General features: G+C 38.5%; 2 protein-coding genes across 2 annotated transcripts in view; both read left to right on the forward strand.

Moving 5' to 3' along the window:
- Positions 1-21,269, forward strand: part of DNA2 (DNA replication helicase/nuclease 2) — a 49,367-nt gene extending 28,098 nt beyond the window's left edge. Inside the window, exons 10-21 of the mRNA XM_008695953.2 lie at positions 81-311; positions 3,377-3,493; positions 3,573-3,682; positions 3,963-4,072; positions 4,959-5,183; positions 12,504-12,697; positions 12,790-12,879; positions 12,964-13,168; positions 15,621-15,710; positions 16,292-16,474; positions 18,342-18,486; positions 19,123-21,269. Coding sequence (XP_008694175.2) covers positions 81-311; positions 3,377-3,493; positions 3,573-3,682; positions 3,963-4,072; positions 4,959-5,183; positions 12,504-12,697; positions 12,790-12,879; positions 12,964-13,168; positions 15,621-15,710; positions 16,292-16,474; positions 18,342-18,486; positions 19,123-19,151 — 1,729 coding nt within the window. The 3' untranslated portion in view covers positions 19,152-21,269. The remainder of the gene's footprint in view (positions 1-80; positions 312-3,376; positions 3,494-3,572; positions 3,683-3,962; positions 4,073-4,958; positions 5,184-12,503; positions 12,698-12,789; positions 12,880-12,963; positions 13,169-15,620; positions 15,711-16,291; positions 16,475-18,341; positions 18,487-19,122) is intronic.
- A 2,947-nt stretch (positions 21,270-24,216) lies between these two features.
- RUFY2 (RUN and FYVE domain containing 2) overlaps positions 24,217-24,475 on the forward strand; it is a 45,662-nt gene continuing 45,403 nt past the window's right edge. Inside the window, exon 1 of the mRNA XM_040624093.1 lies at positions 24,217-24,332. Coding sequence (XP_040480027.1) covers positions 24,329-24,332 — 4 coding nt within the window. The 5' untranslated portion in view covers positions 24,217-24,328. The remainder of the gene's footprint in view (positions 24,333-24,475) is intronic.

Raw genomic sequence — 24,475 nt, forward strand, 5'->3', positions numbered from 1 at the left:
AATTGTGGAAAAATGCAAATATAGTATTTATATATTTGATGTAAATGGAGGCTTTCTCTGTCTTTCTTTCTGTTTCATAGGGAGGAGAGTGGCAACTGCATTGGAAACCTGATTAGAACAGAATGTGTAAAGACAGTTTGTGATGGACAATATTTACATAATTTTCAACGTAAAAATGGTGACATGCCTGTTACAAATCTAATGGCAGGTGATAGAATTATTTTAAGTGGAGAAGAGAGAACACTGTTTGCTTTGTCTAGGGGATATGTGAAGGAGATTAACATGGCTTCAGTAACCTGTTTATTAGACAGGTAATGTTCCTTTGGTGGGGTAACAGCTTTATTGGTATATAAATTGTATACTATACACAGCTTATTCATTTAAATCATTATTCATCGTTTTTAGTATATTCTTAGAGTTGTGTGCAGCAGTCACCAAAATCGCTTTTAGAATATTTTCATCACCCCAAAAAGAACCCTTGTACCCTTTGGTATTCATTCCCCCTTCTCTAGGCAATCACCAGTTTCCTTTCTGTCTCTGTAGATATGCCTATTCTGAACATTTCATAGAAATGGGAGCATATAATATATGGTCTTCTGCAGCTGGCTTTTTTTTACTTAGCATACTGTTCTTTTTTTTTTTTTTTTTTTTTTTTTTTAATTTGAGAGAGAGTGAGCGAGGGGTAGGAGTGGAGGGAGAGGAAGAAGCAGACTCCCCGTTGAGCAGGGAGCCTGATGCGGGGCTCTATCCCAGGATCCTGGAATCATGACCTGAGCTGAAGTCAGACGCTTAACAAATGAACCCCGCAAGTGCCCCAGTACCTTATTTCTTTATGGCTGAATAATATTCCATTATGTGGATAGGCCACATTTTGCTCATCCATTTACCAGTTGATGGACGTTTGAGTTGTTTCTACATTTTGGGTGTTATGGCTAGTGTTGCTATAAATAGTCACATACAAATTGTTATATGAATATATATGTTATATGAATATATATATTTGGAGATTTATTTATTTTAGAGTGAGAGAGTGCAAGTGAGGGGAGGGGCAGAGGGAGAGAGAGAAGCAGACTCCCCACTGAGCACAGAGCCCATTGTGGGGCTCGATCCCAGGACCCTGAGATCATGGCTTGAGCTGAAATCAAGAGTCGGACGTTTAACCAGCTGAGCCCCTCCAAGCACCCCTATGTGAATATATTTTTATTTTCCTTTGTAGATACGTACTGGTGGAATTGCTGGGTCGTGTACTAATTTTGAGTTTAACATTTTGAGGAACTACCAAACTGCTAAACTTTTGTTTAATATATTCTGTTTCATAATGCTAATGTGGACATGATCTTATCTAGTTCTCACCACCACGTGAATGGCAGGCAGGCTAGTTCCCCTGTTAGCCATAAAGCTTATTTCTAGCACTCTGGGCACTCACCATTTCATTTTCTCCTTCTGAAAAGAACCATTTTGGGGCACCTAGCTGGCTCAGTTGGTCAGGCATGCAACTCTTGATCTCAGGGTTGTGGATTCGAGCTCCGTGTTGGGTGTAGAGATTACTTAACAATAAAATCTTAAAAAAAAAAAAAACCCACATTTTTTTCCATTTATAGTTGTAACATAAAGTGTATTTATCTCTGTTAAAACAGAGTGAGTTCATTTAAAGAAAAATATCAAGTAAATAGAATAGTTGATATGAACATTTGTGGTTAAGACCACTGTCCATGCTGGCTAATATCTACATTCCCCTCTTTCTGCACTCCCAGCCTTCCTTGCATTTAAGTGCGGGCCATGCCTTGCCATGTCTTACTGGATGGAGCTCAGCAGTTAGGATGCGGCGATTTCTGGGTAACTGCCCTGGACATGTCCAGGCTTGTTCTCTACCAGCCAGTAATTCTAGTTTAGCCACAACCAACCCTGGTCTGGGTTTCGTGATTGGGAGTATGGGCCACAGTATTTCTTTTGTCTGTTAGGACTTCCTGCACTCTCTTGCAGTTATTTATTTTGTGTGTATCCTGCTTTGCAAATCCTTGAGGAGTTTATAATCTTGTGGGTAGATAAATAAACATATTTCTGGTCTAATATGGCAAGTGTTTGAATTGAAGAGAACATGGATGAGAGGCATTGAACCCAAATTTAGGAGGCTCAGGGAAAGCTTTTGAAGGAGGTCATTCTGAATCTTCACCTGGTGGATTAATTAGCCCGGTGAAGCAGCGTGAGGAGCGTATGCCAGACAGAGGAACGTGGTGCATAAAGACACGATGGTGTGATATGTATGAAGCGCAATGTTCAGGAAAGTGCAGCAGTGTAAAAGATGAAGAAGGGAGTGTGACTGGGGAGGTCAGTTCATAGAAGATCTTATCTACCATGTTAAGTTGTGACTATGCCGATGTATTGAAGAGTTTTAAACAGAAGAGTGATGATAATCGGATTTGCATTTTTCTGTGAATGCATTGTGAAGAATAGTTAATTAATAGAGATGAAACTGAAAGCATAGAAACCAGGAAACTTGCAGTGGCCTGGGCTACCGGTGATTGAGGGAAGGTAGCTTTGGCAGAGAGGATGGAGTGACTTTGAAGTATTTAGAAGGCAAAATTGGACGAGAGATTTGGATGCTGATTGGATATGGAGGTTGGGAAGAAAGAGGGTGAGGGGAAGGGAATGGGAAGGATGAGGCAGTGGTGTAGAGGCAAGTGCTATTGACTGGAATCAGAACCACAGAATGAGGATAAGGTTCAGTGGGGGTAAATATTTGTTCAGTTTTGAATGTATTGAGTTTCCATAGCCTGGGTTTTGATCAAGTGGAAAGATCTTGCTGCCTGCTGGTTATCCAAACCTGAAGGTTGGGTGAGCAACTAGGCAGAAAAGGAATGTGATGTTGGGCCTCAAGATGTAGATTTGGGATTTAGAGCTGCCTGAGGGCATGGAACCAAAGGGAAAATGACAAGAAAGAGCAGTACAGAAGATCAGGGAAGGAACCCTAGGGAACCCCGGGATTTCAGGAACTGGAGGAGGAGTGGGAGAAGGCATCAGGAAAGAGACCTGTGCTCCAGGCTGGAGGAGAGAGGGGCCATGTGCTCAGGATCCTTCTGGGGGTAGTGAGCCCAGGCTAGGTTGCAAAGCCAGGCCTAATGAATTGTCAGTGGGTGTTGTAGGTTTCTGTTTAATTACTTTGACCTTAGTGTCTTATGCCCTACTTTTCTCCCTTTTCCTGCCAGTCCACGATTCTTATATTGTCTGATTGGCAAGTATGAATTAGGGCCTGGTAGCCATTTTAATAGCTATTCTGGCTCATTTACTCTTTTAGCAAACAACGATGTATTTCTTATACAGACCAACTGACCATGTTAAATGAAAACATTCATGTACATCTGTTTTGCTGTTTTAGGAACTTGTCAGTACTCCCAGAATCAACTTTGTTCAGATTGGACCTGGAAGAAAAAACTTGTGATATAGATACCCCATTAGGAAATCTTTCTAAATTGATGGAAAATACTTTTGTCAGGTTTGTAACAATGAATGACTCTGAAATTTACCCCACTTTCCTAAGGGATATTACTAAAAACATTTTTTTTTGTTTTCAGCCAAAAACTTCGAGATTTAATCATTGATTTTCATGAACCTCAGTTTATATCCTACCTCAGTTCTGTTCTTCCATATGATGCAAAGGATACAGTTGCCTGCATTCTAAAAGGTATGTGATAATCAGCATATCTGCTTCCATTGATTGTTCTTGCTTGTGCTTATAATTCAATGTACATTATAGCCTAGCATTTTTATAACTTATTAAACTTAAAATTTTTAGATTGTCTTGGGAAGCAGTTTACATACATACTTTAGTATCACCATGACATATTCTTACTTTGAGAAGATGTATTGAAGAACAGACTAGAATAGAGGCTGCTTTTTTTATAGTTAATTTGCTCGTTGAAATCCAACATTCTTTTTCCCATTATTTTTAAACTTAAATGTAGGTTTGAATAAACCTCAGAGGCAAGCGATGAAAAAGGTACTTCTTTCAAAAGACTACACACTCATCGTGGGTATGCCCGGAACAGGAAAAACAACTACAATATGTACTCTTGTAAGGTTATTATTCTTTTGCTTAGAAACTAACTTTTTTTTTTTTAAAGATTTTATTTATTTATTCGACAGAGGTAGAGACAGCCAGCAAGAGAGGGAACACAAGCAGGGGGAGTGGGAGAGGAAGAAGCAGGCTCATAGCAGAGGAGCCTGATGTGGGGCTCGATCCCATAACACCGGGATCACGCCCTGAGCCGAAGGCAGACGCTTAACCGCTATGCCATCCAGGCGCCCCAGAAACTATTTACATCATCTTCTCAGTTTGGAGAATGTGATGTTTTCTATCAAAAGGGCTGAATTTTAAATCAAAAGGCTTTATTTCAAATTAACCTTTTAGAAGGACATGAGAAATATAAATGCCAAATCACAAAAAGTTGTAATCATGTTGTAGATTTCTTGCATTTAGGATTGTCTGAGATCTCTTTCATTTGGTGTCATGTGTATCATTGTATGTTTTTCTTGCCTTAAAAAAATGATAAATTATACAGAGGTGGTTGAAATAGAGTTTTCTGGGATTTTTTTTTCCATGTCAGTAAATTTCTATACTAACCTTAGAATAATCATAATGATGGCAACAAATATTTATTGATTGATACTGTGTGCCAGGCACTATTCAAGTATGTACTGTGTACTCAATTTTATTATCACTAATAATATATTATTAACATACCATTAATTAATAAGATAATGCCATGTGATTTTCATGAAACATTTTGCCTTTATAATTTTTTTTTTTTGCCTTTATAATTTTTTAAATACTTACCTTGGCTCAGCTCTAAGATATGCTTCCTATTAAGTTTTCTGATTCTATTTGAAAAATATAAGCATGTTAAAAATTATCTGGAATTAAAGGTAATGTTATTTTCCTTTCTTTTATTTATTCTTAGGTAAGAATTCTCTATGCCTGTGGTTTTAGTGTTTTGTTGACAAGCTACACACACTCTGCTGTTGACAATATTCTTTTGAAGTTAGCAAAGTTTAAAATAGGATTTTTGCGTTTGGGTCGGACTCAGAAGGTACATCAAGACATCCAGAAATTCACAGAGGAGGAAATTTGCAGATCCAAGTCCATTAAATCCTTAGCTCTTCTGGAAGAGCTCTACAACAGTCACGTAAGTACAGTTACTGCGTAATAATGGCAGCAGTGATTTTTGTAGCCAGACCGAGTGGAGAAACAGCATTCTGGGAAATTCAGTCACATTGACCAGTTTTATTAATTTATAGTTTGCTGTTTGCTTTTGAACTGAAATGAGGTTTCTGTTTTATTATTCAGGGCTCCCATCTCCTAGTTTAAAATATCCTAGTTACAGAAAATGCTTGTTTCTCTCTACTCAACAACACTTCTGACACTAACTAGTGGAATTAGTGCAGATTCCACAGTTTAGGGCTCAGCCCCTTTGTAAGATCACACCACCCACTTCAGTTCTAAGTTGTAACAACCAGCCCCCATCCTAGGGTTTGATAATTTGCTAGAATGGCTCACAGAATTCAAGTAAGTGCTTTACTTACTATATTACTGGATATACTATATAGGATGCAGTTCAGGAACAGCCAAATGGAAGAGATGCATAGGGTTAGGAATGTGGAAAGGGGTACGGAGCTTCCAGATGAACCACCCTCCCAGCACCATGATGTGTTCACCAACCCGGAAGCTCTCCAAACCCCTTTCTTTATTAGGGTTTTTATGGAAATTCCATCACTTAGGCACGATTGATTAAATCATTGGTGGTTGGTGATTAGCTCAATCCCTAGTCCCTCTCCCCTTCCCTAAGTAGAAGGGTGGGGGGAAGGGATGGCGCTGAAAGTTCTAACCCTTTAATCTGTAGGTTGGTTCCTCTGGCAACCAACCCCCATCCTCTCATTAGCATAAACGCAGGTATGGTTGAAAAGGACTTAATATGAATAACAAAAGATATTCCTCTCTCCCGGAGCACTCAGGAAATTCCAAGGGTTTTAGGAGCTCTGTGTCCGGAACCCAGAGGAAGACAAACATGTATTATTATAATATCACACCTAGAAAATTTCTAATAATCAGGATGTTTTAGCCAGTTTGAATTCAAAGCAATGGTACATGAGCAGTTTAATGACAGGTTTTTCTAGACTTTGAGACTTTCGATATGGAGCCTAGTTTTTATTTTGTTATTTAATGTCTGTATTTTTCTGGGAAGTTTTTATTTTTTAAAGATTTTATTTTGGGGGCATCTGGGTGGCTTCCTCGATTAAGCATCTGCCTTTGGCTCAGGTCATAATCCCAGGGTCCTTCTTGTTTAGTGGGGAGTCTGCTTCTCCCTCTCCCTCTGCCCCTCTACCTGCTTGTGTGCTCTCTCTCTCAAATAAATTAAATCTTTAAAAAAGAAAAAAAAAGATTTTATTTTTAAGTAATCTCTACACCCAACATGGAACTTGAACTCATGACCCCAAGATCAAGTGTCATATACTCTACTGACTAAGCCAGCCATGCAACCCCCTGGGAGGTCTTAACTGATAGTTTGTCTTTGAAAAAAATCATCTAAAATAATTAAAATAAATTTAATAGGCTGTTCCTTCAATTCCTTTGTCTAATATCTATACCAGTTCTTGAAAAATTTTGAAGTGGCTAAGGTGTATATCTGATTAACTTTTTAAAAATTAAACTTATTATTTGAGGTAATTATAGATTTGCATGCAGTAGTAAGAAATAATACAGAGAGATCATGTATATCCTTTGCCCATTGGTACCATCTTAAAAAACTAGTAAAATGTCATGCCCAGGATATTAACATTGATACAGTCCGGGTACAGCTCCATTACCACAAGTATCACTCATGTACTTTTACAACTATACCCACTTCGTTCCTGCCCCACCCCCTCCTGAACCCCTGATAACCACTTATCTGTTCTCTGATTTCTACAATTTTGTCATTTCAATAATGTTATATAAATGGGATCATACAGTATGTAACATTTTGGGGTTGGTGTTTTTCACTGAGTCTAATGCCCTGGAGATTTAGGTTGTTGTGTGTGTAAATAGTTTGTTCATTTATATTGGTGAGTAGTGTTCCATTGTATGGATGTACCACAGTTTGTTTAACCATTCACATGTTCAAAAACATCTGGATGAGTTTTGCTATTAGGAATAAAGCTGCCTTAGACATTCATGTACAGGGTTTTGTGTGGACTTAGTCTGAGATAAATCCTCAGAGGTGCAATTTCTGGGTCATTTGGTAGTTGTATATTTAGTTTTTAGAGTTTTTGTTTTGTTTTGTTTTTTAAGTAATCTCTATGCCTAACATGGGGCTTGAACTCACACCTGCAAATTCAAGAATCACATGCTCTACAGACTGAGCCAGCCAGGTGCCCTACATGTTTAGTTTTTTTGAAAAATCTACCAAACTGGGACACCTGGGTGGCTCATTGGTTAAGTATCTGCCTTTGGCTCAGGTCATGATCTCAGGGTTCTGGGATCAAGTCACACATTGGGCTCCTTGCTTAGCAAGCAGCCTGCTTCTCCCTCTGCTCTGCCTGCCACTCCCCCAGCTTGTGCGTGCACGGTCTCTCTTTCTCTCTCTGTCAAATAAATAAAATCTTTTTTTTTTTTTTAAAGATTTTATTTATTTATTTGACAGAGAGAGAGACAGCCAGCGAGAGAGGGAACACAAGCAGGGGGAGTGGGAGAGGAAGAAGCAGGCTCATAGTGGAAGAGCCTGATGTGGGGCTCCATCCCAGAACTCCGGGATCACGCCCTGAGCCGAAGGCAGACGCTTAACCGCTGTGCCACCCAGGCGCCCCAAATAAATAAAATCTTTCAAAAAAAAAAAATCGACCAAACTGTTTTCCAAAGCAGCTGTAACATTTTACATTCCCACCAGCAATGTATGAGTGATCCTTGTCAGCATTTGGTGGAGTTACTGTTTTTTGTTTTGGACATTCTGATAGGTATATAATGCTACCTCATTGTGATTTTAATTTACGTATCCCTATGATGGTTATTGATGTCTTCATGTGCTTGTTTGCTATTTCTGTATCCTCTTCACTGAAATGTCTCTTCCTGTCTGTTGCCCATTTGGATTGTGAGTTTTGAGAGTTCTTTATATATTCTTTATATAATATATATATATTCTTTATATAATATATATATATTCTTTATATATATATATATAAAGATGTTAGTCCTTTAATGGATATATAATTTTTGAATGTTTTCTCCCACTCTATAGTTTGTTTTTTTCATTTTCCTCATAGGGTCCTTTGCAGCAGAAAAGGTTTTAATTTTGATAGAGCGTAATATATAAATTTTTTGCTTTCATGCATTCTGCTTTCAGTGTCAAGTTTAAAAACTGTCTACCTTTAGATGCTCAAAGTTTCTCCTGTGTTTTTTTCCTAAAAGTTTTATACTTTTAAGTTTTACATTCAAGTCTGTGACCATTTCAAGTCTATTTTTGTGTAATATGTGAGACTTAGGTCAAGGTACATTTTTTTGCCTATTGATGTCCAATTGTTACAGCACCACTCCGTGAAAAACCATTCATTCCTCCATTGAGTTGCTTCTGCACCTGTGTTAAAAAACCCATGGCGCCTGGCTGGCTTAGTTGAAAGAGTATGTGACTCCTGATCTTGGGGTCATGAGTTTGAACCCCACATTGGGTGGATAGATTACTTAAATAAGTAAATATTTAAAAAAACCCAAAACATTGGGCATATTTGACTGATGCAAACATTCTCAACAGTATATTCACAAATCAAATTTAGCAGTGTATTGAAAGGTTTGTATGCTGTGAGCAATTGGGATTTATTCCCCCGAGGTAAGGATCATTCAGCAAGAAAATCTATCAATGTGATCCTCCATCCTTTAATTTTTAACATGCCTATATCATTAATAACATGCCTGTATCGTTAAATTTGAAGTGACTTTCTTATATAAAGTATATAGCTGGCTAGTGTTTTTTATCTACTCTGCCAATCTGTTTTTTAATTGTTTTGATCCCTGTCTTTTAAAATGTACATGGAACATATAGACCGTTTACATTCTGCATAAATATTGATACATGTTAGGGCTTAAGTCTGCCATTTTATTTTTTGTTTTATGTTTTCTATGGTTTTTGTTGTTGTTTGGTTGGTTGGTTTTTGTAATCTCCACACCGAATGTGGGCCTCAAACTCACAACCCTGAGATCAAGAGTCACATGTTCTACCAGCTGAGGTAGCCAAGCGCCCCTCTCTTTTTTGATTGTTTTCTTTTTCCTGCCTTATGGCTTACTTGGACATTTTTTAGAATTCCATTTTGATTTCTTTATAGTGTTTTTGTGTGATCACTTTGAATAGCTTTATTGGATGCTCTATTGCTCTGTGCATTACATTCTATGTATATCTTATAGTCCACTGATTTTTGTCATTTTACTAGTGCTTATGAAGTTAGAAAGCTTACCTCCATTTATCGTCCCTTATCTTCTCCTGTTTATGATCGTCTTAGTATTTTTCCTGCATAGACTACGTCAGACTGTGTTTTAATTTTTGCTTTAACCATCAAATATAATTTGGAGGAAATGAAAAACCTATTGTATTTATCCATATTTTTGCTTACTATGTTCTTCCCTCCTGATGTTCCAAATTTCTGTTCTTTTATCATTTCCATTCTATTTAAAGATCTTCCTGTATCCATTCTTTTAGGGTAGTAGGTCAACTGGCAACAAATTCCCTTAGTTTTCCTTCATTGTGAGAATGGCTCAATTTCCCTTTCATTCCTGATGGATTGTTTTGTTAATTCTAGGATTCTGGGTAAATAATTCTTTTGGTACTGGAAAACTATTCTGCCACTTCTTTAAGGCTGTGATTTCTAATGAGAACTGTGCTAACATTTGAATTAGAATGTTTTTCCCCTATAGCAAGGTATTATTTTCTTGGGTTGCTTTCCAGACTTTTTTTTTTTTTTTTAAGATTTATTTATTTATTTGAGAGAGAGAGAGTGTGCTTGAGTGGGAGGGGCAGAGGGAGATGGAATCCCTGAGTGCAGAGCCTGGCGTGGGGCTCCATCCCAAGACCCTGAGATCGTGACCTGAGCCAAAGGCAGATGCTTAACCAACTGAGCCACCCAGGCACCCCTCAGACGTTTTTCTCTTAGTTTTTAGAATTTTAATTATTGTGTGTCTCAGAGTGGTTTTTTTTTTTTTTTCTATTTATCGTGTTTGAAGTTTTCTCAGCTTATTGTATCTATAGATTTAATATCTCTTGCCAAACTTAGGACGTTTTCAGCCATGATTGCTTCTAGTACTGTTTCAGTTCATCCCTCTTTTTTTCTTCTTCTAGGACTTTGAAGACAGAAATGTTTGATCTTTTGATTATTCCACAGATCTGTCAGGCTCTGTTCATTTTTATTTTTCTTTAGGCTATTTTCATGCTGTTATTCAGCCTGAATGATTTTTTTTCTGTGTCTCAGTTCACTGTATCTTTGCCCTGTCTGCTGCTGTTGAGTATGTAAAATTTCCATTTACTTTTTCTTTTATGCTCTATTTCTTTGTTGAGACTTTCTATTTTTTATTTGATTCAAGTATATTCATAGTTGCTCAATGAAACATTTTTATCATGGCTGCTTTAAAGTCTTTGTCATACACTCTTGATCTTGGGGTCATGAGTTCGAGTGCCACACTGGGTGTAGAGATTACTAAAAAAATAAACTTAAAAAAATAAAATTTTCATCATACAATTCTAACATCTCTGACATCCTTGGTGTTGGCATTTACTGAGTGTCTTTTTTTTTCATTCAGTTTGAAATTTTCCCAGTTATGTGGGTTGTTTTTTTTTTTTAATGTATTTTTTTTAAAGATTTTATTTATTTATTTATTTGACAGAGAGAGGAGAGCACAAGCAGGGGGAGAGGGAAAGGGAGAAGCAGGCTCCCCGCTAAGCATGGAGCCCAAAGCAGGGCTCAATCCCAGGACCCTGGGATCATGACCTGAGCTGAAGGTAGATGCTTAACCAACTGAGCCACCCAGGTGCCCCTGGTTATGTATATTTTATGATGAAACCTGAACATTTTGCATTATGTTATTTAAGACTTCAGTTTTAGCTGGCTTCCTCTGACACTACTCTGATAGGGCAAGAGGGTACACCACCTCATTACTGCCACGTGGGATTTGAAGTGCAGGTTCCCCTTTGGCCTCTTAACATGAAGGGTAGGGGCTCCTCATCACTGCTGGATAGGGATGGAAGTCTAGGTTCCCCACATGGTCTCCACTGACATTGTGGGGTGGGGTCTTTTATTATCATTCAGCAGGGATTAAAGTCCTGGCTCCCTATTTGGCCTTCTCTGTTACTGCCCCGGTAGGATATTGGAGTTCCTTTGCTGGCATCAGTGGGGCGAAAGACTAGTGTTTTCTGTGGTCTTTGGTTAGGGTAGAGTGGCTATTATATACAAGTTTTCTGTCTACTAGGCTTTCTCTTTTGTGTTACTTTTCTGTTACTTTTTTGTGACTTTCTGTTACTTTTTGGTCTGTGCTCATCAGCATTCCTGCGTTGTTAAATTCTTCAGCTCCAAAGTTGGGATATATGAGGGCCAAGGAAAACCCAGGGAAAAACTCTACTGTTCCTCAGGTCTCAAGGTCCCTAGGTGGTCTACCTTTTCTCCACCTTTCAGAGTTCTTATGTTTGTTTTATATATAATGTTTAGAGTTTTTAGTTGTACTTTGTGGGAGGAGTGAGGAAACGTACTCCAGTTTACCAGAAGTAAAGTCCTGATTGACATTTAAAAAAAAATTATTGGGGGTGCCTGGGTGGCTCAGTTGGTTAAGCGGCTGCCTTTGGCTCAGGTCATGATCCCAGGGTCCTAGGATCGAGCCCTGCATTGGGCTACCCCCTCTCCCTCTGTACTTTCTCTCTTGCTCTCTCTCAAGTAAATAAAAAAAAAATCTTAAAAAATAAAATTTAAAAAAATTTAAAAAATTTTTGGGGTGCCTGGCTGGCTCAGTCGGAAGAGCATGTGATTCCTGATCTCAGGGTCATGGGTTTGAGCCCAACAATGGGTGTAGAGATTACATAAATAAATAGAAATGTAAAAAAATAATTAACTTACTACCTCTTGAGTGTTTCATATTTCCATTTGGAAATATCCAAATTTGAGCATTGTTAGAGTGTCCACAAAATTTACTTGATCTTTCAATTTGTAGTAAAAAAATTAAATTTTTTTGCATACTATGAATGTTTCAGAATTAATATTGGGGGATTCCTGTTTGGGACAAAAATCTTTTTGAACCTTAAATTTAAAAAATGGCGGGGCACCTGGCTCACTCAGTTGGTAGAGCATGTAACTCTTGATCTTGGGGTTGTAAGTTCAAACCCCACACTGGGTGTAGAGATTACTTAAAAATAAAATCTTTTAAAAAATAAATAAAATAAAATATAGGAAAACAAGTTACATTTCTGTGATGTGTTAGATAACCCATCTATTTTCTTCCTTTTTAGCGTATAGTTGCAACAACATGTATGGGAATAAACCATCCAATATTTTCTCGTAAAACTTTTGATTTTTGTATTGTGGATGAAGCCTCTCAAATTAGCCAACCAGTCTGCCTAGGGCCACTTTTTTTTTCTCGGAGATTTGTGTTGGTGGGGGATCATCAGCAGCTTCCTCCCCTGGTGCTAAATCGTGAAGCAAGGTAAGCAGACACTGAAGTTTTGATTTTAAATTAGATTCTTCTTATGGGGCAGTTTCAGGGCACTGATAAGCCTGAATTTGATTTGTCGACAGAGCTCTTGGCATGAGTGAAAGCCTATTCAAGAGACTGGAGCAGAATGAGAATGCTGTTGTACAGTTAACTGTGCAGTACAGAATGAACAGGTATTTGTAAGCGAGTCAGCTGTGAGTGATTTTCATGTTTATTTTCATCTACCAAAACTAAAATTATTTTTGTAATTGCCTTAGTAAAATTATGTCCTTAAGTAATAAACTGACATATGAAGGAAAGCTGGAGTGTGGATCAGACAAAGTGGCCAACGCAGTGATCAACCTACCTAACTTTAAAGATGTAAAGCTGGAACTGGAATTTTATGCTGATTATTCTGAAAACCCTTGGATGATTGGAGTATTTGAGCCAAACAATCCTGTTTGTTTTCTTAATACAGACAAGGTAAGAAAAAAAAAACCCTGAATATTTTCTTCGTTTTTTTTCTCCTTTTGTCCTATTATTTAAATTCTTCAGTTTTTAATAGCGAATGATTTAATAGAGCTCAATTAAAACTAGTGTATTTCTTATACTTCAACGCAAAAGAATCTTTTCTTTCTGTAGAGCCAGTATCTTTGGAAGGAGGTTTATTCTGGGGATTAATAGATGTCAAAACTGACTTTTGAAGTAGGAAAGCTAGAAAGTGAACTCAAGTGCATAATTACATTTCTTAGAAAAGAAATTGGCATCGATATTATCAAAGCCTGGGTTTACAGATGGAGACTTTATCTTCTAGGGCAGTTTTAGGTTCACAGCAAAATTGAGCTTGACAGTACAGATATTTATTACCTCCTACCTCCACATATGCACATAAAGATCTCTTTACAAACTTATGATTAAACAAAACTCTTCACAAGGACTTTAAATTACTTGATTCTTATTTCTAGAAACTAAGAACAAGGTTTTGACCATGTTATTTCTACAATTTGTTTTTATGTAGTGCTTCTCAGCATTGATTTGGAAGTCTTTACATGACTTCAGATAAAAAATAGTGACCAGGGACACCTGGGTGGCTCAGTTGGTTAAGTGTCTGCTGTCAGCTCAGGTCATGATCCCAGAGTCCTGGGATTGAGTCTCACATTGGGCTCCCTGCGTGCACTCTCTCTCTCTCTCTGGTGAATAAATAAAATCTTAAAAAAAATTATATGTATGCATATTACTATAAAATAATTATGTCTTTTTTTATTATGATGGGTGGTTATTAAAAATAGGGCCCCACTCGCAGGGGCACCTGGCTGGCTTAGTCGGTAGAGCATGTGACTCTTGATCTCAGGGTCGTGAATTCAAGACCCATGTTGGGCACAGAGTTTACTTTAAAAATAAATAAAATAGGGCCCACTGTGTGTGCCATGATGGAATTTTCATTCTCTTGGATATTGCCCTTAGTATTTCAGGTTCAAGGATTAACAAGTAGGGGCAGGTGGGCTCTGTGAAATTTTTTCAGTAAACTGACCTCACAAAATGACTGCATTTAGAAACCTCAATTCCAATTTAATAGTTATAATTTGCAATTATTTACCTCATCAATGACCACTCAGATTCTTTGTTTTTGCTACTTAGATTTCTTCTTTCTTAGCATCAGGATTCCAAATAAAAAAAAATTTTTTTTTTTTTACGATTTTATTTATTTGGATGCCTGGGTAGCTCAGTAGGTTAAGCGTCTGCCTTTGGCTCATATCATATTCCTGGGATCAAGTTCCACATCAGGCTCCCTGCTCGGCAGGGAGCCTGCTTCTCCCTCTACCCCCCCCCCACTTGTGCTCTCTCTCTCTCATGCTGTCTCATTCTCTCTCAAATAAATTTTGAAAAATAGTTTTTATTTATTTATTTGAAAGAGAGAGCACAAGTAGGCAGAGGAGCAGAAGGAGAGGGAGAAGCAGACTGCCCGCTAATTGGGGAATGATGCTGGGCTCAATCCCAGGACCCTGAGATCTCAATCCCAGGATCCTGACATCATGACCTGAGCCAAAGGCAGATGCTTAGCTGACTGAGCCACCCAAGTGCCCCCAAATAAAAGGTATTAAAAATAATCAAAATTGGGGTCTTGGCTGGCCCAGTCAGTAGAGTGTGCAACTCTTGATCTCAGGGTTGTGAGTTCAGGCCCCATGTTGGGCATGGAGCCTACTTTAGAAAGTTAAAAAATAAATAAATAAAAATAATCAGGATTACTTCAGGGTATGGTAGAACCTGGGGAACTTTATTTGCTCCATTATTTGTATGAAAGGCAACAAGAAAATGGAAAGAACACAGATATTAGAGCCAGATCCAAGTTTGAATCCTAGTGCTGTGATTCACTGTGAGGCGTTGGGCAAGTTACTTATCTTTTCTGGCCTTTGAACTTGTAAGCTAGTGATAACAAAGTGAAGTATATGAAGCCCAATGTGTGGTTGGCTCTTAGAAAGATTTTATTTTATTTGTTTTTTAAGATTTTATTTACTTATATGACAGGGAGAGAGCTGGAGAGCAATGGCAGGGGGAACGTCAGAAGGAGAGGGAGAAGCAGGCTCCCCGCTGAGCTGGGAGCCTGATTTGGGGCTCAATCCCTGGACTCTGGGATTATGACCTGAGCCGAAGGCAGTCGCTTAACCAACTGAGCCACCCAGGCTCCCTCTTAGAAAGATTTTAATCTGAACTGAAGGATGTTTAAGATGGGCTGCTTCTGGGTGGCTTTCTGAAGGTGGCTACTGTCATTAATTTTTGTTGATTCTTTTACCTTCAGCCTTCCTTCCTTCCTTCCTTTTTCTTGTACCTTCGACTTTTAAAATGAAGATATTTTTCATTTGTCTCCACAGCTGGTAGCGTTTTCTCCACGGCTACCTGTGTACTGACCATATTCTTAATTCTTTTTTCTATTTAGGTTCCAGCACCAGAACAAGTTGAAAAGGGTGGCGTGAGCAATATAACAGAAGCCAAGCTAATAGTTTTCCTGACCTCTGTTTTTATTAAGGTAATTTAGAATTTAATTTTGAGGGCTAACAAATATTAAGATGAAGAGTAATATGATGTTAGAATGCAAAGAACTTAGACCTAGCATTAATCCTTGTTCATTAAGATGAGAGGACTAAAGCCCTATTTTGGGAAAATCATCTAAGATGTAATTTTTTATAATGGCATTTTGGGTTTCCATTTAGGGTAATTTTTTGTAACATCAGATAATTCCGATTGTGTCAATATGGGGTTGAGTCAGTGTGATTGGGGATTGGAAACTTCAGTATAAGGGACAGCAGAAAGTGTAATATATTTCTTTGTGCTTCCCCCCCCACCCCGTGGCAGCACTGTTCTAGTGGCATGCAAACCATTATATTGTCATCAATCTATAGAAATCAAGAGAGCATTGTTTGAGGAAATTATTAAATTAACAGAGACATGGATACAGACTTAGAGCAAATAAATTGTATTTATGCAACAAGATGATCTGTTATAAACAATCGGGTACATTATGTAAACATGTAATTTAATAAATTTAGTAAAGTTTAAATAACAAAAATCAGGATTTTCATTATTTCATTGTGTTTCTTTTCTGTTTAGGCTGGATGTAAACCCTCTGATATTGGTATCATTGCACCCTACAGACAGCAGTTAAAGATCATCAATGATTTATTGTTCCATTCTTCTCTCAGGATGGTCGAAGTTAACACTGTAGACAAATACCAAGGAAGAGACAAAAGTATCATTCTGGTATCTTTTGTTAGAAGTAATAAGGATGGACCTGTGAGTTCATTGTATTTTCTGCTGATTTGTTTGGGACATTTTTTTTCTTTTCTTTTTTTTAGGTTGTGGTAAAGACCCCATGTAATATAAAATTTAAGGTCATACTGTTTTTAAGTATACAGTTCTGTGGTGTTAAGTATACGCACAGAGTTGTGCAGCAGATCTCTGGTACTTTTTCATTTTGCAAAAGTGAAGGTCTATACCCACGAATAACAACCCTCTAGTTCCCTCTCCCTCCAGTCCCTGGCAATCACCATTCTGCTCCCTGTCTCTGAATTTGACTACCATAGTCATCTCATATAAGTGGAATTATACAGTATTTGTCCTTTTGGTTTTTTTGTTTGTTTTAAGATTTTATTTATTTGAGACAGAGAGAGGGAGAGTGTGCTCGATCACAAGCAATGGGGAGGGGCAGAGGGAGAGGGAGAAGCAGACTCCCCACTGATCCCAGGACCCCGGGATCATAACCTGGGCCGAAGGCAGACACTTAACCGACTGAGCCACCCAGGCGCCCCAGTATTTGTCCTTTTGTAACTGGCTTATTTCATACAGCGTGGTGTCCTTGAGGGCCATCCATGTTGTAATATGTATCAGAATTTTGTTTCTTTTTAAGGCTGGATAATATTCCATTGCATGTATAGGGCATATTTTGTTTATTCCTCCATCACGGGATACTTGGACTACTTCTATAATATGGCTATTGTAAATAATGCTGCAATAAACATAGGGGTGCGTACATCCTTTTGAATTAATGTTTTTGTATTCTTTGGGTAAATACCCCGTAGTGGAATTACTGAATCATATGGTAATTCTATTTTTAATTTTTTTTTTTTAAAGAATTTATTTATTTATTCAACAGAGATAGAGACAGCCAGCGAGAGAGGGAACACAAGCAGGGGGAGTGGGAGAGGAAGAAGCAGGCTCCTAGCGGAGGAGCCTGATGTGGGGCTCGATCCCGTAACGCCGGGATCACGTCCTGAGCCGAAGGCAGACGCTTAACCGCTGTGCCACCCAGGCGCCCCCTATTTTTAATTTTTTGAGGAGCCTCCATACTGTTTCCCACCGTGGCTGCACCAGTTTGCATTGCCCCCAACAATGCATGAGGGGTCCTTTTTTTCCACATCTTTGTTTCTTGTGTTTTTGATTTTAGCCATTCTGACAGGTGTGGGGTGATAGCTCATTATGGCTTTGATTTGCATTTCCTTGATGATGAATGATTTTCTCATGTATGTCTTCTTTGGAGAAATGTCTGTTCATGTCTTCTGCCCATTGTTTAATTTGGATTATTTGCGTTATTTTGGTTTTGAGTTGTATACAATTTGTGTTTTTTGGGGGGTAAGTGTAATTCCTTTCCTTTAGGCATATACAAACAGATATGAATCAGTATTCATATTTCCCCCCCTTTTTTTTTAACACAAAAGGTAATATATATACTCTAATGGACTCTGCTTTTTTCACTTAATAAAATAGCTTGGAGATCTTTCCATACCAATACACAGAAAGAGACTTCACTGTATTCTTACAGTTGCATAGTTTTCTATTATACATACGTGTCATGGTATATTTAACCACTCCCCTGAGTCTAGGGCTATTACAAGTTTTTATTACTGTTACCAATAATCCTACAATGAGTGGAGATAGCTCCATTTCCTTAAATTATGGCTTGGAAATTGCACTCAAGATAAAATATTTGGAATCTGGCATTGTGGGCAAGTTTTTCCAACTGTCCATAGAATTTTAAATGTGTCAATGAATCTTTTTTTGGAATATATGCTTAAAGTAGGGAAATAGTTCACAACGAACTGTGTTCTTTGCCAGAACAAACTTAAATGTGTAAGAAAACTCAAATAATTAAAAATTATTTCAGCTTGGTGAACTCCTGAAAGATTGGCGACGTCTTAATGTTGCTATAACCAGAGCCAAACATAAACTGATTCTCCTGGGATGTGTGCCCTCACTGNNGCTATCCTCCTTTGGGAAAGTTACTTCATCATCTAAAGTCGGAAAAATTGATATCCTTTTTGTTTTGCATATGGTCACATCTGTGCTATTGTGAGTACTTGATTTATGCACTTATCTAAATTAAAACTTAATGTTTTGTGTTCTCCATGGGCACATTTCAGAGACCTGATCCTACAAAGGAAAAAGAGAAAACAATTCACTGGAAGTAATTTTAAGCAAAAAGTGAAATAATAAAGGTGATGGAGAAGGATATTTTGTGAAGTGAGAAAGGAGAAGAAAAGGGACTTGATTTGCTGCCCTACGAGCAGGGTACATGTTTCCTAGAATGTATCTAGGGAAAGTGGTTACCCCTTCTGGTTCTTCTCACCCTAATTTATAACCCCCCCCTTTTTTTAATCTAGGAGAAAGCATGAAAATTTTAAAAAAATTAAGAGAATTAAAAAATAGAGAATTATTCCTTGTCAATTGTAGATTATGATTAAAATAAATCATCTTTAAAAAATTATATGAAGGTCTTTGGCTAAGATACATAAACCTTATTGTTTAAGTACATTATTATCCCTAGAATACCATAAAAATTTTTTTCAGCAGTCCTGTGAACCAAATTACAAAATGTTAAATAATGTCATAAACGTTTTTGTGCAATTCCATTTTTTGTAAAGTATATCTTCCTTAATTTATTTTACATCATGGATCTTCCATCAGAGGAACATGAAAGTCTTTGTCATGTATTGGGTGATTTTCAAAGAAGATAAAGCACTGATTTCCTTGATTTCTCAAACTGGTATATGGGATCTCCTCTAAATATTCCCTGTTGTTTGCAATTTGGATATGCTGTGAAAGCAGTGCCTGGTTAGACTGAGAAGATCACTTTTATCCCAAGGGTATGAAATGGTGTAAATGTACTTTATTGAGAGTTCCAGTTTTTTGTTTTATTTATTTATTTTTTCGTTATAATCTTGTTAAACAAAGTTCTATCACTGTGTAAAATTTAACACACTATTAATTTTTTCAGTATAGGTGTACCCAAAACTGAAAAGTCTATGTTTTGTATGTAGTATGAATGAATGTGTTTTTGTGTGACCTAGAAAGAGTTTGATAAATTTTTACCAGCTTTAATGATAGATTAACTTTTGGATCTGAGAAACTTTAAGTCTAAAATTTCAATACTGATTTGATTTTGTAGGTTTTTATCATATTTTGTTTATTTAAGAGATTAGGTAAAGAAAATCAATTCGTTTTTATCACTTGAGCACAATCTTGTGATGATGAGAACACAGGTGTGATTCTTTTCTGTGTTTTGAGGTCTGTGATTGAAAGGCCATTTTGCTGGGTTTTTCTCCTGACTGTTGCTTTTTGGTATAAGGTACATTTTCACTTTAAACCTAGGATTTTAAATTATTACTTATAAGTTGATTATTTCCAATTAATTTCTGATTCCCATTTCTCACTTGTTATTTTTAGTATTCAGTATTCTGCAGGTTTTGATATAAAAGAAAAATTTTTTTTGAGTTTTGTTTGCTGAATCGATGACAAATTAAAAAGGTATATCCCTATTTTCACCTATTGTTCATATGCCCCCTTTGTTTTGAGACACTACTCAGTTTTCTCAGTTTTTTTGAGTAAAGATATTTTTGTGAATCAGAATTACCTCTCAGTGCTTAGTTAAGCATATGGTGACCAATTTTAACCTCAGTGTATCTATCTTTGGTTGAGGGGGCAGATATTTCTTTCTCTCAAAGTTGTTTTTTCTTTTTTTGCATGAATGCAAAATATGTTAAAATTGTTGTTTCTACCTCACATGTGTTTTAAAAATTACTTGCAGTTTTTTTATTAAATAAATAGTTTTCTACTATTAGGCCTTACTGTGTCAGTTATTAATCTTGAATAATAATTAAGTTCAGAGTTGTCCAGCATTTTTTTCAAGTAGTTAAAAAGTCAAATGTTGATAATGTTCTAAAGCTGCATATAAGTACTGTTATAATAGCATAAAAATAAAAATCATTCTTTTGTCAGGGAAAAAAATCAGAAAAGGCTTGAAGGTAGCATATTAAAGTCTGGTGAAGACTGGGTAGAATTTCATAAATTGTAGTGGAGGAATAGACAAATCTAGATAGACGGTACAACAGATGGGAAAAGGAAAGGACATATACAGGGAACAGCAGAAATAATTACAAGAAATATACAGAGAAGTATTAGAGACCATGGGTTACAAACTATGTTTCCCAACCTGTTACTGGCACACGAAAGCAATTTTAATAGGTTGCAACAAGCTTTGTTTTCAATGGAATAGAGTAGAAAATATTAGGGTGTATCACATATAAAAAATACACAAAAGTGTACCCATATTCAATAGGTAGAAGATTTTGCTACAGTTGTTTTCAACGTCCTTTTCTTTTTTCCTTTGCTGAGATGTTTTAAAGCAAATTCTAGATATCATTTAATTTCACTGCTATACTTCAGTATGTGATGAGCTTTTAAAAAATAGTATTTTTGTTACATGATGATACTAGTAAGTTTAAAAACCCAGATTGTTAGCTTTAGTAAATCCAGGGCTCAGAATAGATTAATATTCCACTTAAACCCTGTTAATTTGGTTTAAACATAGACATTTAATTCCACTTCTGTTCAACATAAGGGGACTGGAGTATCCAGCAAATGTATATTTTGGAACTTAAGAATATCTACCTCAGAGGGAGAATTTATTTGTTTATTTATTTGCTTGCTTGCTTTAAATAAAACTGGTTTATTGCTGAATTAAATTTCTTTCCTACCTGTTACCTATGAAGTCACTGGGGGAAAAGCAATCTAGGAAATAAAGCTCTTTTCCTTTGTTCTCGTGGTTCTATAAATACATACTTAATTTTATTTGCTTTTTTAAATGCACGTAGAATACAAATACTTCCTTTTTTACCCATTGGAGAGAAGAAAAATGAACAAGTCAGTCATATTTCAATATTTAATAGCAAGATGGAAGGGGTTAGACTTGCAATGAGTTTTAGATTCCTTGCAACACTAAGAACCTCCTTTATTTTGAGCTTATGAAAATTGACCCTACTTTTGTATTGGTTCAAATTCTGGTTCCGTCACTTAGTTTTCCTGGTTATTTAACCTTTCAGAGTTTAGTTTAATCTGCAAAGTGGAGACAATTCCACCATCATGGGGTGGTTTTGAAAATGAAGAGATTTTGGCCTAGGAGCTGATGCACAATTGCATGCTCACTGATACTAGAGGGGGTATGAAAGATCAATGGTGAAAGGATAATGGGATAGTTGAAATTTGATCCTGTTCCACATCATTCACTAAAATCAATTCTGGGTGCAATAACAGGCCTAAATATGAAAGATAAAGCTTTGTAACCCTTTTTAAAAAAGATTTTATTTCCTACCCCTGAAACAAATAATACATTATATACTAAATTTTTAATAAGGATTTTATTTATTTTTAGAGAGAGCATGTGCAGGGGGAGGGGCAGAGGGTGAGGGAAAGGGAGAGACTCTCCAGCACACTCCCTGCTGAGTGTGGAGCCCAACAACAGGGTACTTGATCTCATGACCGCGAGATCATGACCTAAGCCAAAATCAAGAGTTGGTCACTTAACCTACTGAGCCACCCAGGCGCCGCGCCCATAAATTTAAAGAAAGACATACCTTATTTTCAGTTATTCTATTCTTAATTATATGCTCTAACGACTCTCTTAGACATTGGCATAAAGATATATGTACAACTTTGAAACACCTAAACCTGGAACTTCTCTTGGACGTGGATGATGTTGAACAAAAGAAACAAGTAACAAAATTTATAGTGTTATTCCATTTGTGAAAAGTTTATAAACAGACAAAAATAAATTGCATGGTTAGGGGCACATACTTGCAAGGAGAAAACAGAAAAGCAAGGAAACAATTCTCATAAAAGCTGGAATGGTATTTACCTCAAGGGCGATAGTGAATGGTGGCTAGGGACAGTTCCCAGGGAGGGTGGCTCTGTCCTGTGCTCAGTTGATCTGGTGGCAGTCACCCAGCTGTTCACTTTATAATGATTCTTTAAACTGTATGTAGAGAGCAAGATGGAGTCACTTATGTCAAGCAGGGGCCTGTGTCAAGCAATGATGCGCACTTAAGGGTACTGCATTAATCAGATATCCACCAAGACCAACACCAGCTGACCTTACCCCAGAACTGATAAGCTGAAGCAGAGGAGCTCTGCAGGGGCCCATGACTGATTAAATCCTTTTTTAAGGAGGGAGGATTTTTTAATTTTACAGGCCAGCAGGTATATTCTTTAAAAATTTTTTAAAATTTTAATTTTTTTACTATGTTCAGTTAGCCAACATATAGTACATCATAAGTTAAAAAGGAAGGATTTTTTAGCAAACTGTCAGACTTCTCAGACACCCTTTATGTCTGACCACTTAAAAAAAGCAGCTGCTGGGGCGCCTGGGTGGCTCCGCCGGCAGGGCATCTGCCTTTGGCTCAGGGCCTGCTCTCAGGGTCCTCTGATCGAGCCCCGCATCGGCTCCCTGCTCAGTGGGGAGCCTGCTGCTCCCTCTCTCTCTGCCTGCCACTCTCCCTGTTTGTGCGCTTGCGCGCGCTCCCTCTGTCAGATAAATAAAATCTTAAAAGAAAAGAAAAAAGGCAGCAGCTGCTGAAGGCTCTGCTTAATTGATGTCAGAACAGAACTGAGATCCTTCACTGCTGGAACATAATAAGCCTAAGAGCCTGGAGGTGACCCTGACGAGACCAGGGCCTTATCTGAACTGTGCACCCACAGACCGACTTCTTGTTTGGCTCCTTAACTTCCTACTCCCTGTTATCTTCTGTTGTGTGACTTGTCTTGTGTTCTGCTTTGTGTACCCAGGAAGAAGCCAAGTTAATCACGTGGTGAAATGTCGAGTTTGCAATCCTGAACCTGCTTTATAATTACGTTAACCTTGCTTTATGACTGAAGAAAGCTGGCATTCTGGGAAGACGCAACTCGTGCGTGCGCCTTCATAGCCTGCTCATTACAGTCTGTTTTCTACTTTTTTCTCCATGTATCATCACCTCACAGTAAAGAAAATGAAAAACCAAAAGAGGTAAAGAAACGTAAAACTATACTGGCCGAGGTGATGAAGAGAAAAACAGCCCCATTTTCATGAAATATCTCGGTCTTTCTAGCTCAGCCACTGTTTCAACAATTGCTAATCTAACTACGTAATAGTTTCCCCAAACCGAGACAGCTCAATCTAGTGTCATCTGACCACGAGGTTTTTTTTTTTTTTCCTCTCCCTGATATGAGAAAAAATTAGCTTTATCACTACACGTCTGTCCCTTGATAAGTGCGGCCCTTCCCACTGCCGGTGTATTTACTAGTTTAAATTCGTGTTTGGGCTGCCTAGTTTCAGCAGATTTCTGCCCACGGTTCATTGCTTCAGGTTTTCTAAATTCCTTCGCTCACCTAAGACCTTATGAGGCGTGAAGGGAAGCGGTCAGGTGTATCGGATGAACCCCGCACGCCGCGCGGAGGAAAACGTTTGCACGTGGCTCGCCCCCCTTGGCAAAGCAGCCCCGGCGCCGCGGCGAAGCCCCGGGGTGAGAGGTCGGTGGTCCGACCAGGGCCCGGCCTCGGCTCCTCTCACACGAGGTCTCTTTCACGCTCCTCTTCCTCCTCCTTCCGGTCGGGCTGGACGCAAGGAGGCCTGGCGAGGGCGGGTTTCTCTCCTGCCGGTTGCGGGCCCCGCGGCCCCCCGCCCCACTCGCCGCGCCGCGGGACCGCCCGGGCGTCCTCCCGCCGCCGGGAGCGCTGTGGGCCGCGGCGGGCCTGGTGGCAGACGCCGTGGCGGCCGCCGCGCGCCTGAAGGGAGCTGCTGGCGGGGCCCAGGGCGTCCCCGCCGGATACCGCGCCGCCGCCGCCATGGGTAAGGGGAGCGGACTGAGAGCGGACCCCGCGCTCTCGGCCCGAGGCTGAAGGCCGCAGCCGGGCGAGGAGGACTGGTGGTGGTGGGCACCGAGGCCTGGGGTCGCAACTGGGGCCCGAACTGGGCCTGGGGCTGGGCGGGGG

This window comes from Ursus maritimus, unplaced genomic scaffold (assembly GCF_017311325.1).
Source record: "Ursus maritimus isolate PB19 unplaced genomic scaffold, ASM1731132v1 scaffold_7, whole genome shotgun sequence".
Taxonomy (NCBI): domain Eukaryota; kingdom Metazoa; phylum Chordata; class Mammalia; order Carnivora; family Ursidae; genus Ursus; species Ursus maritimus.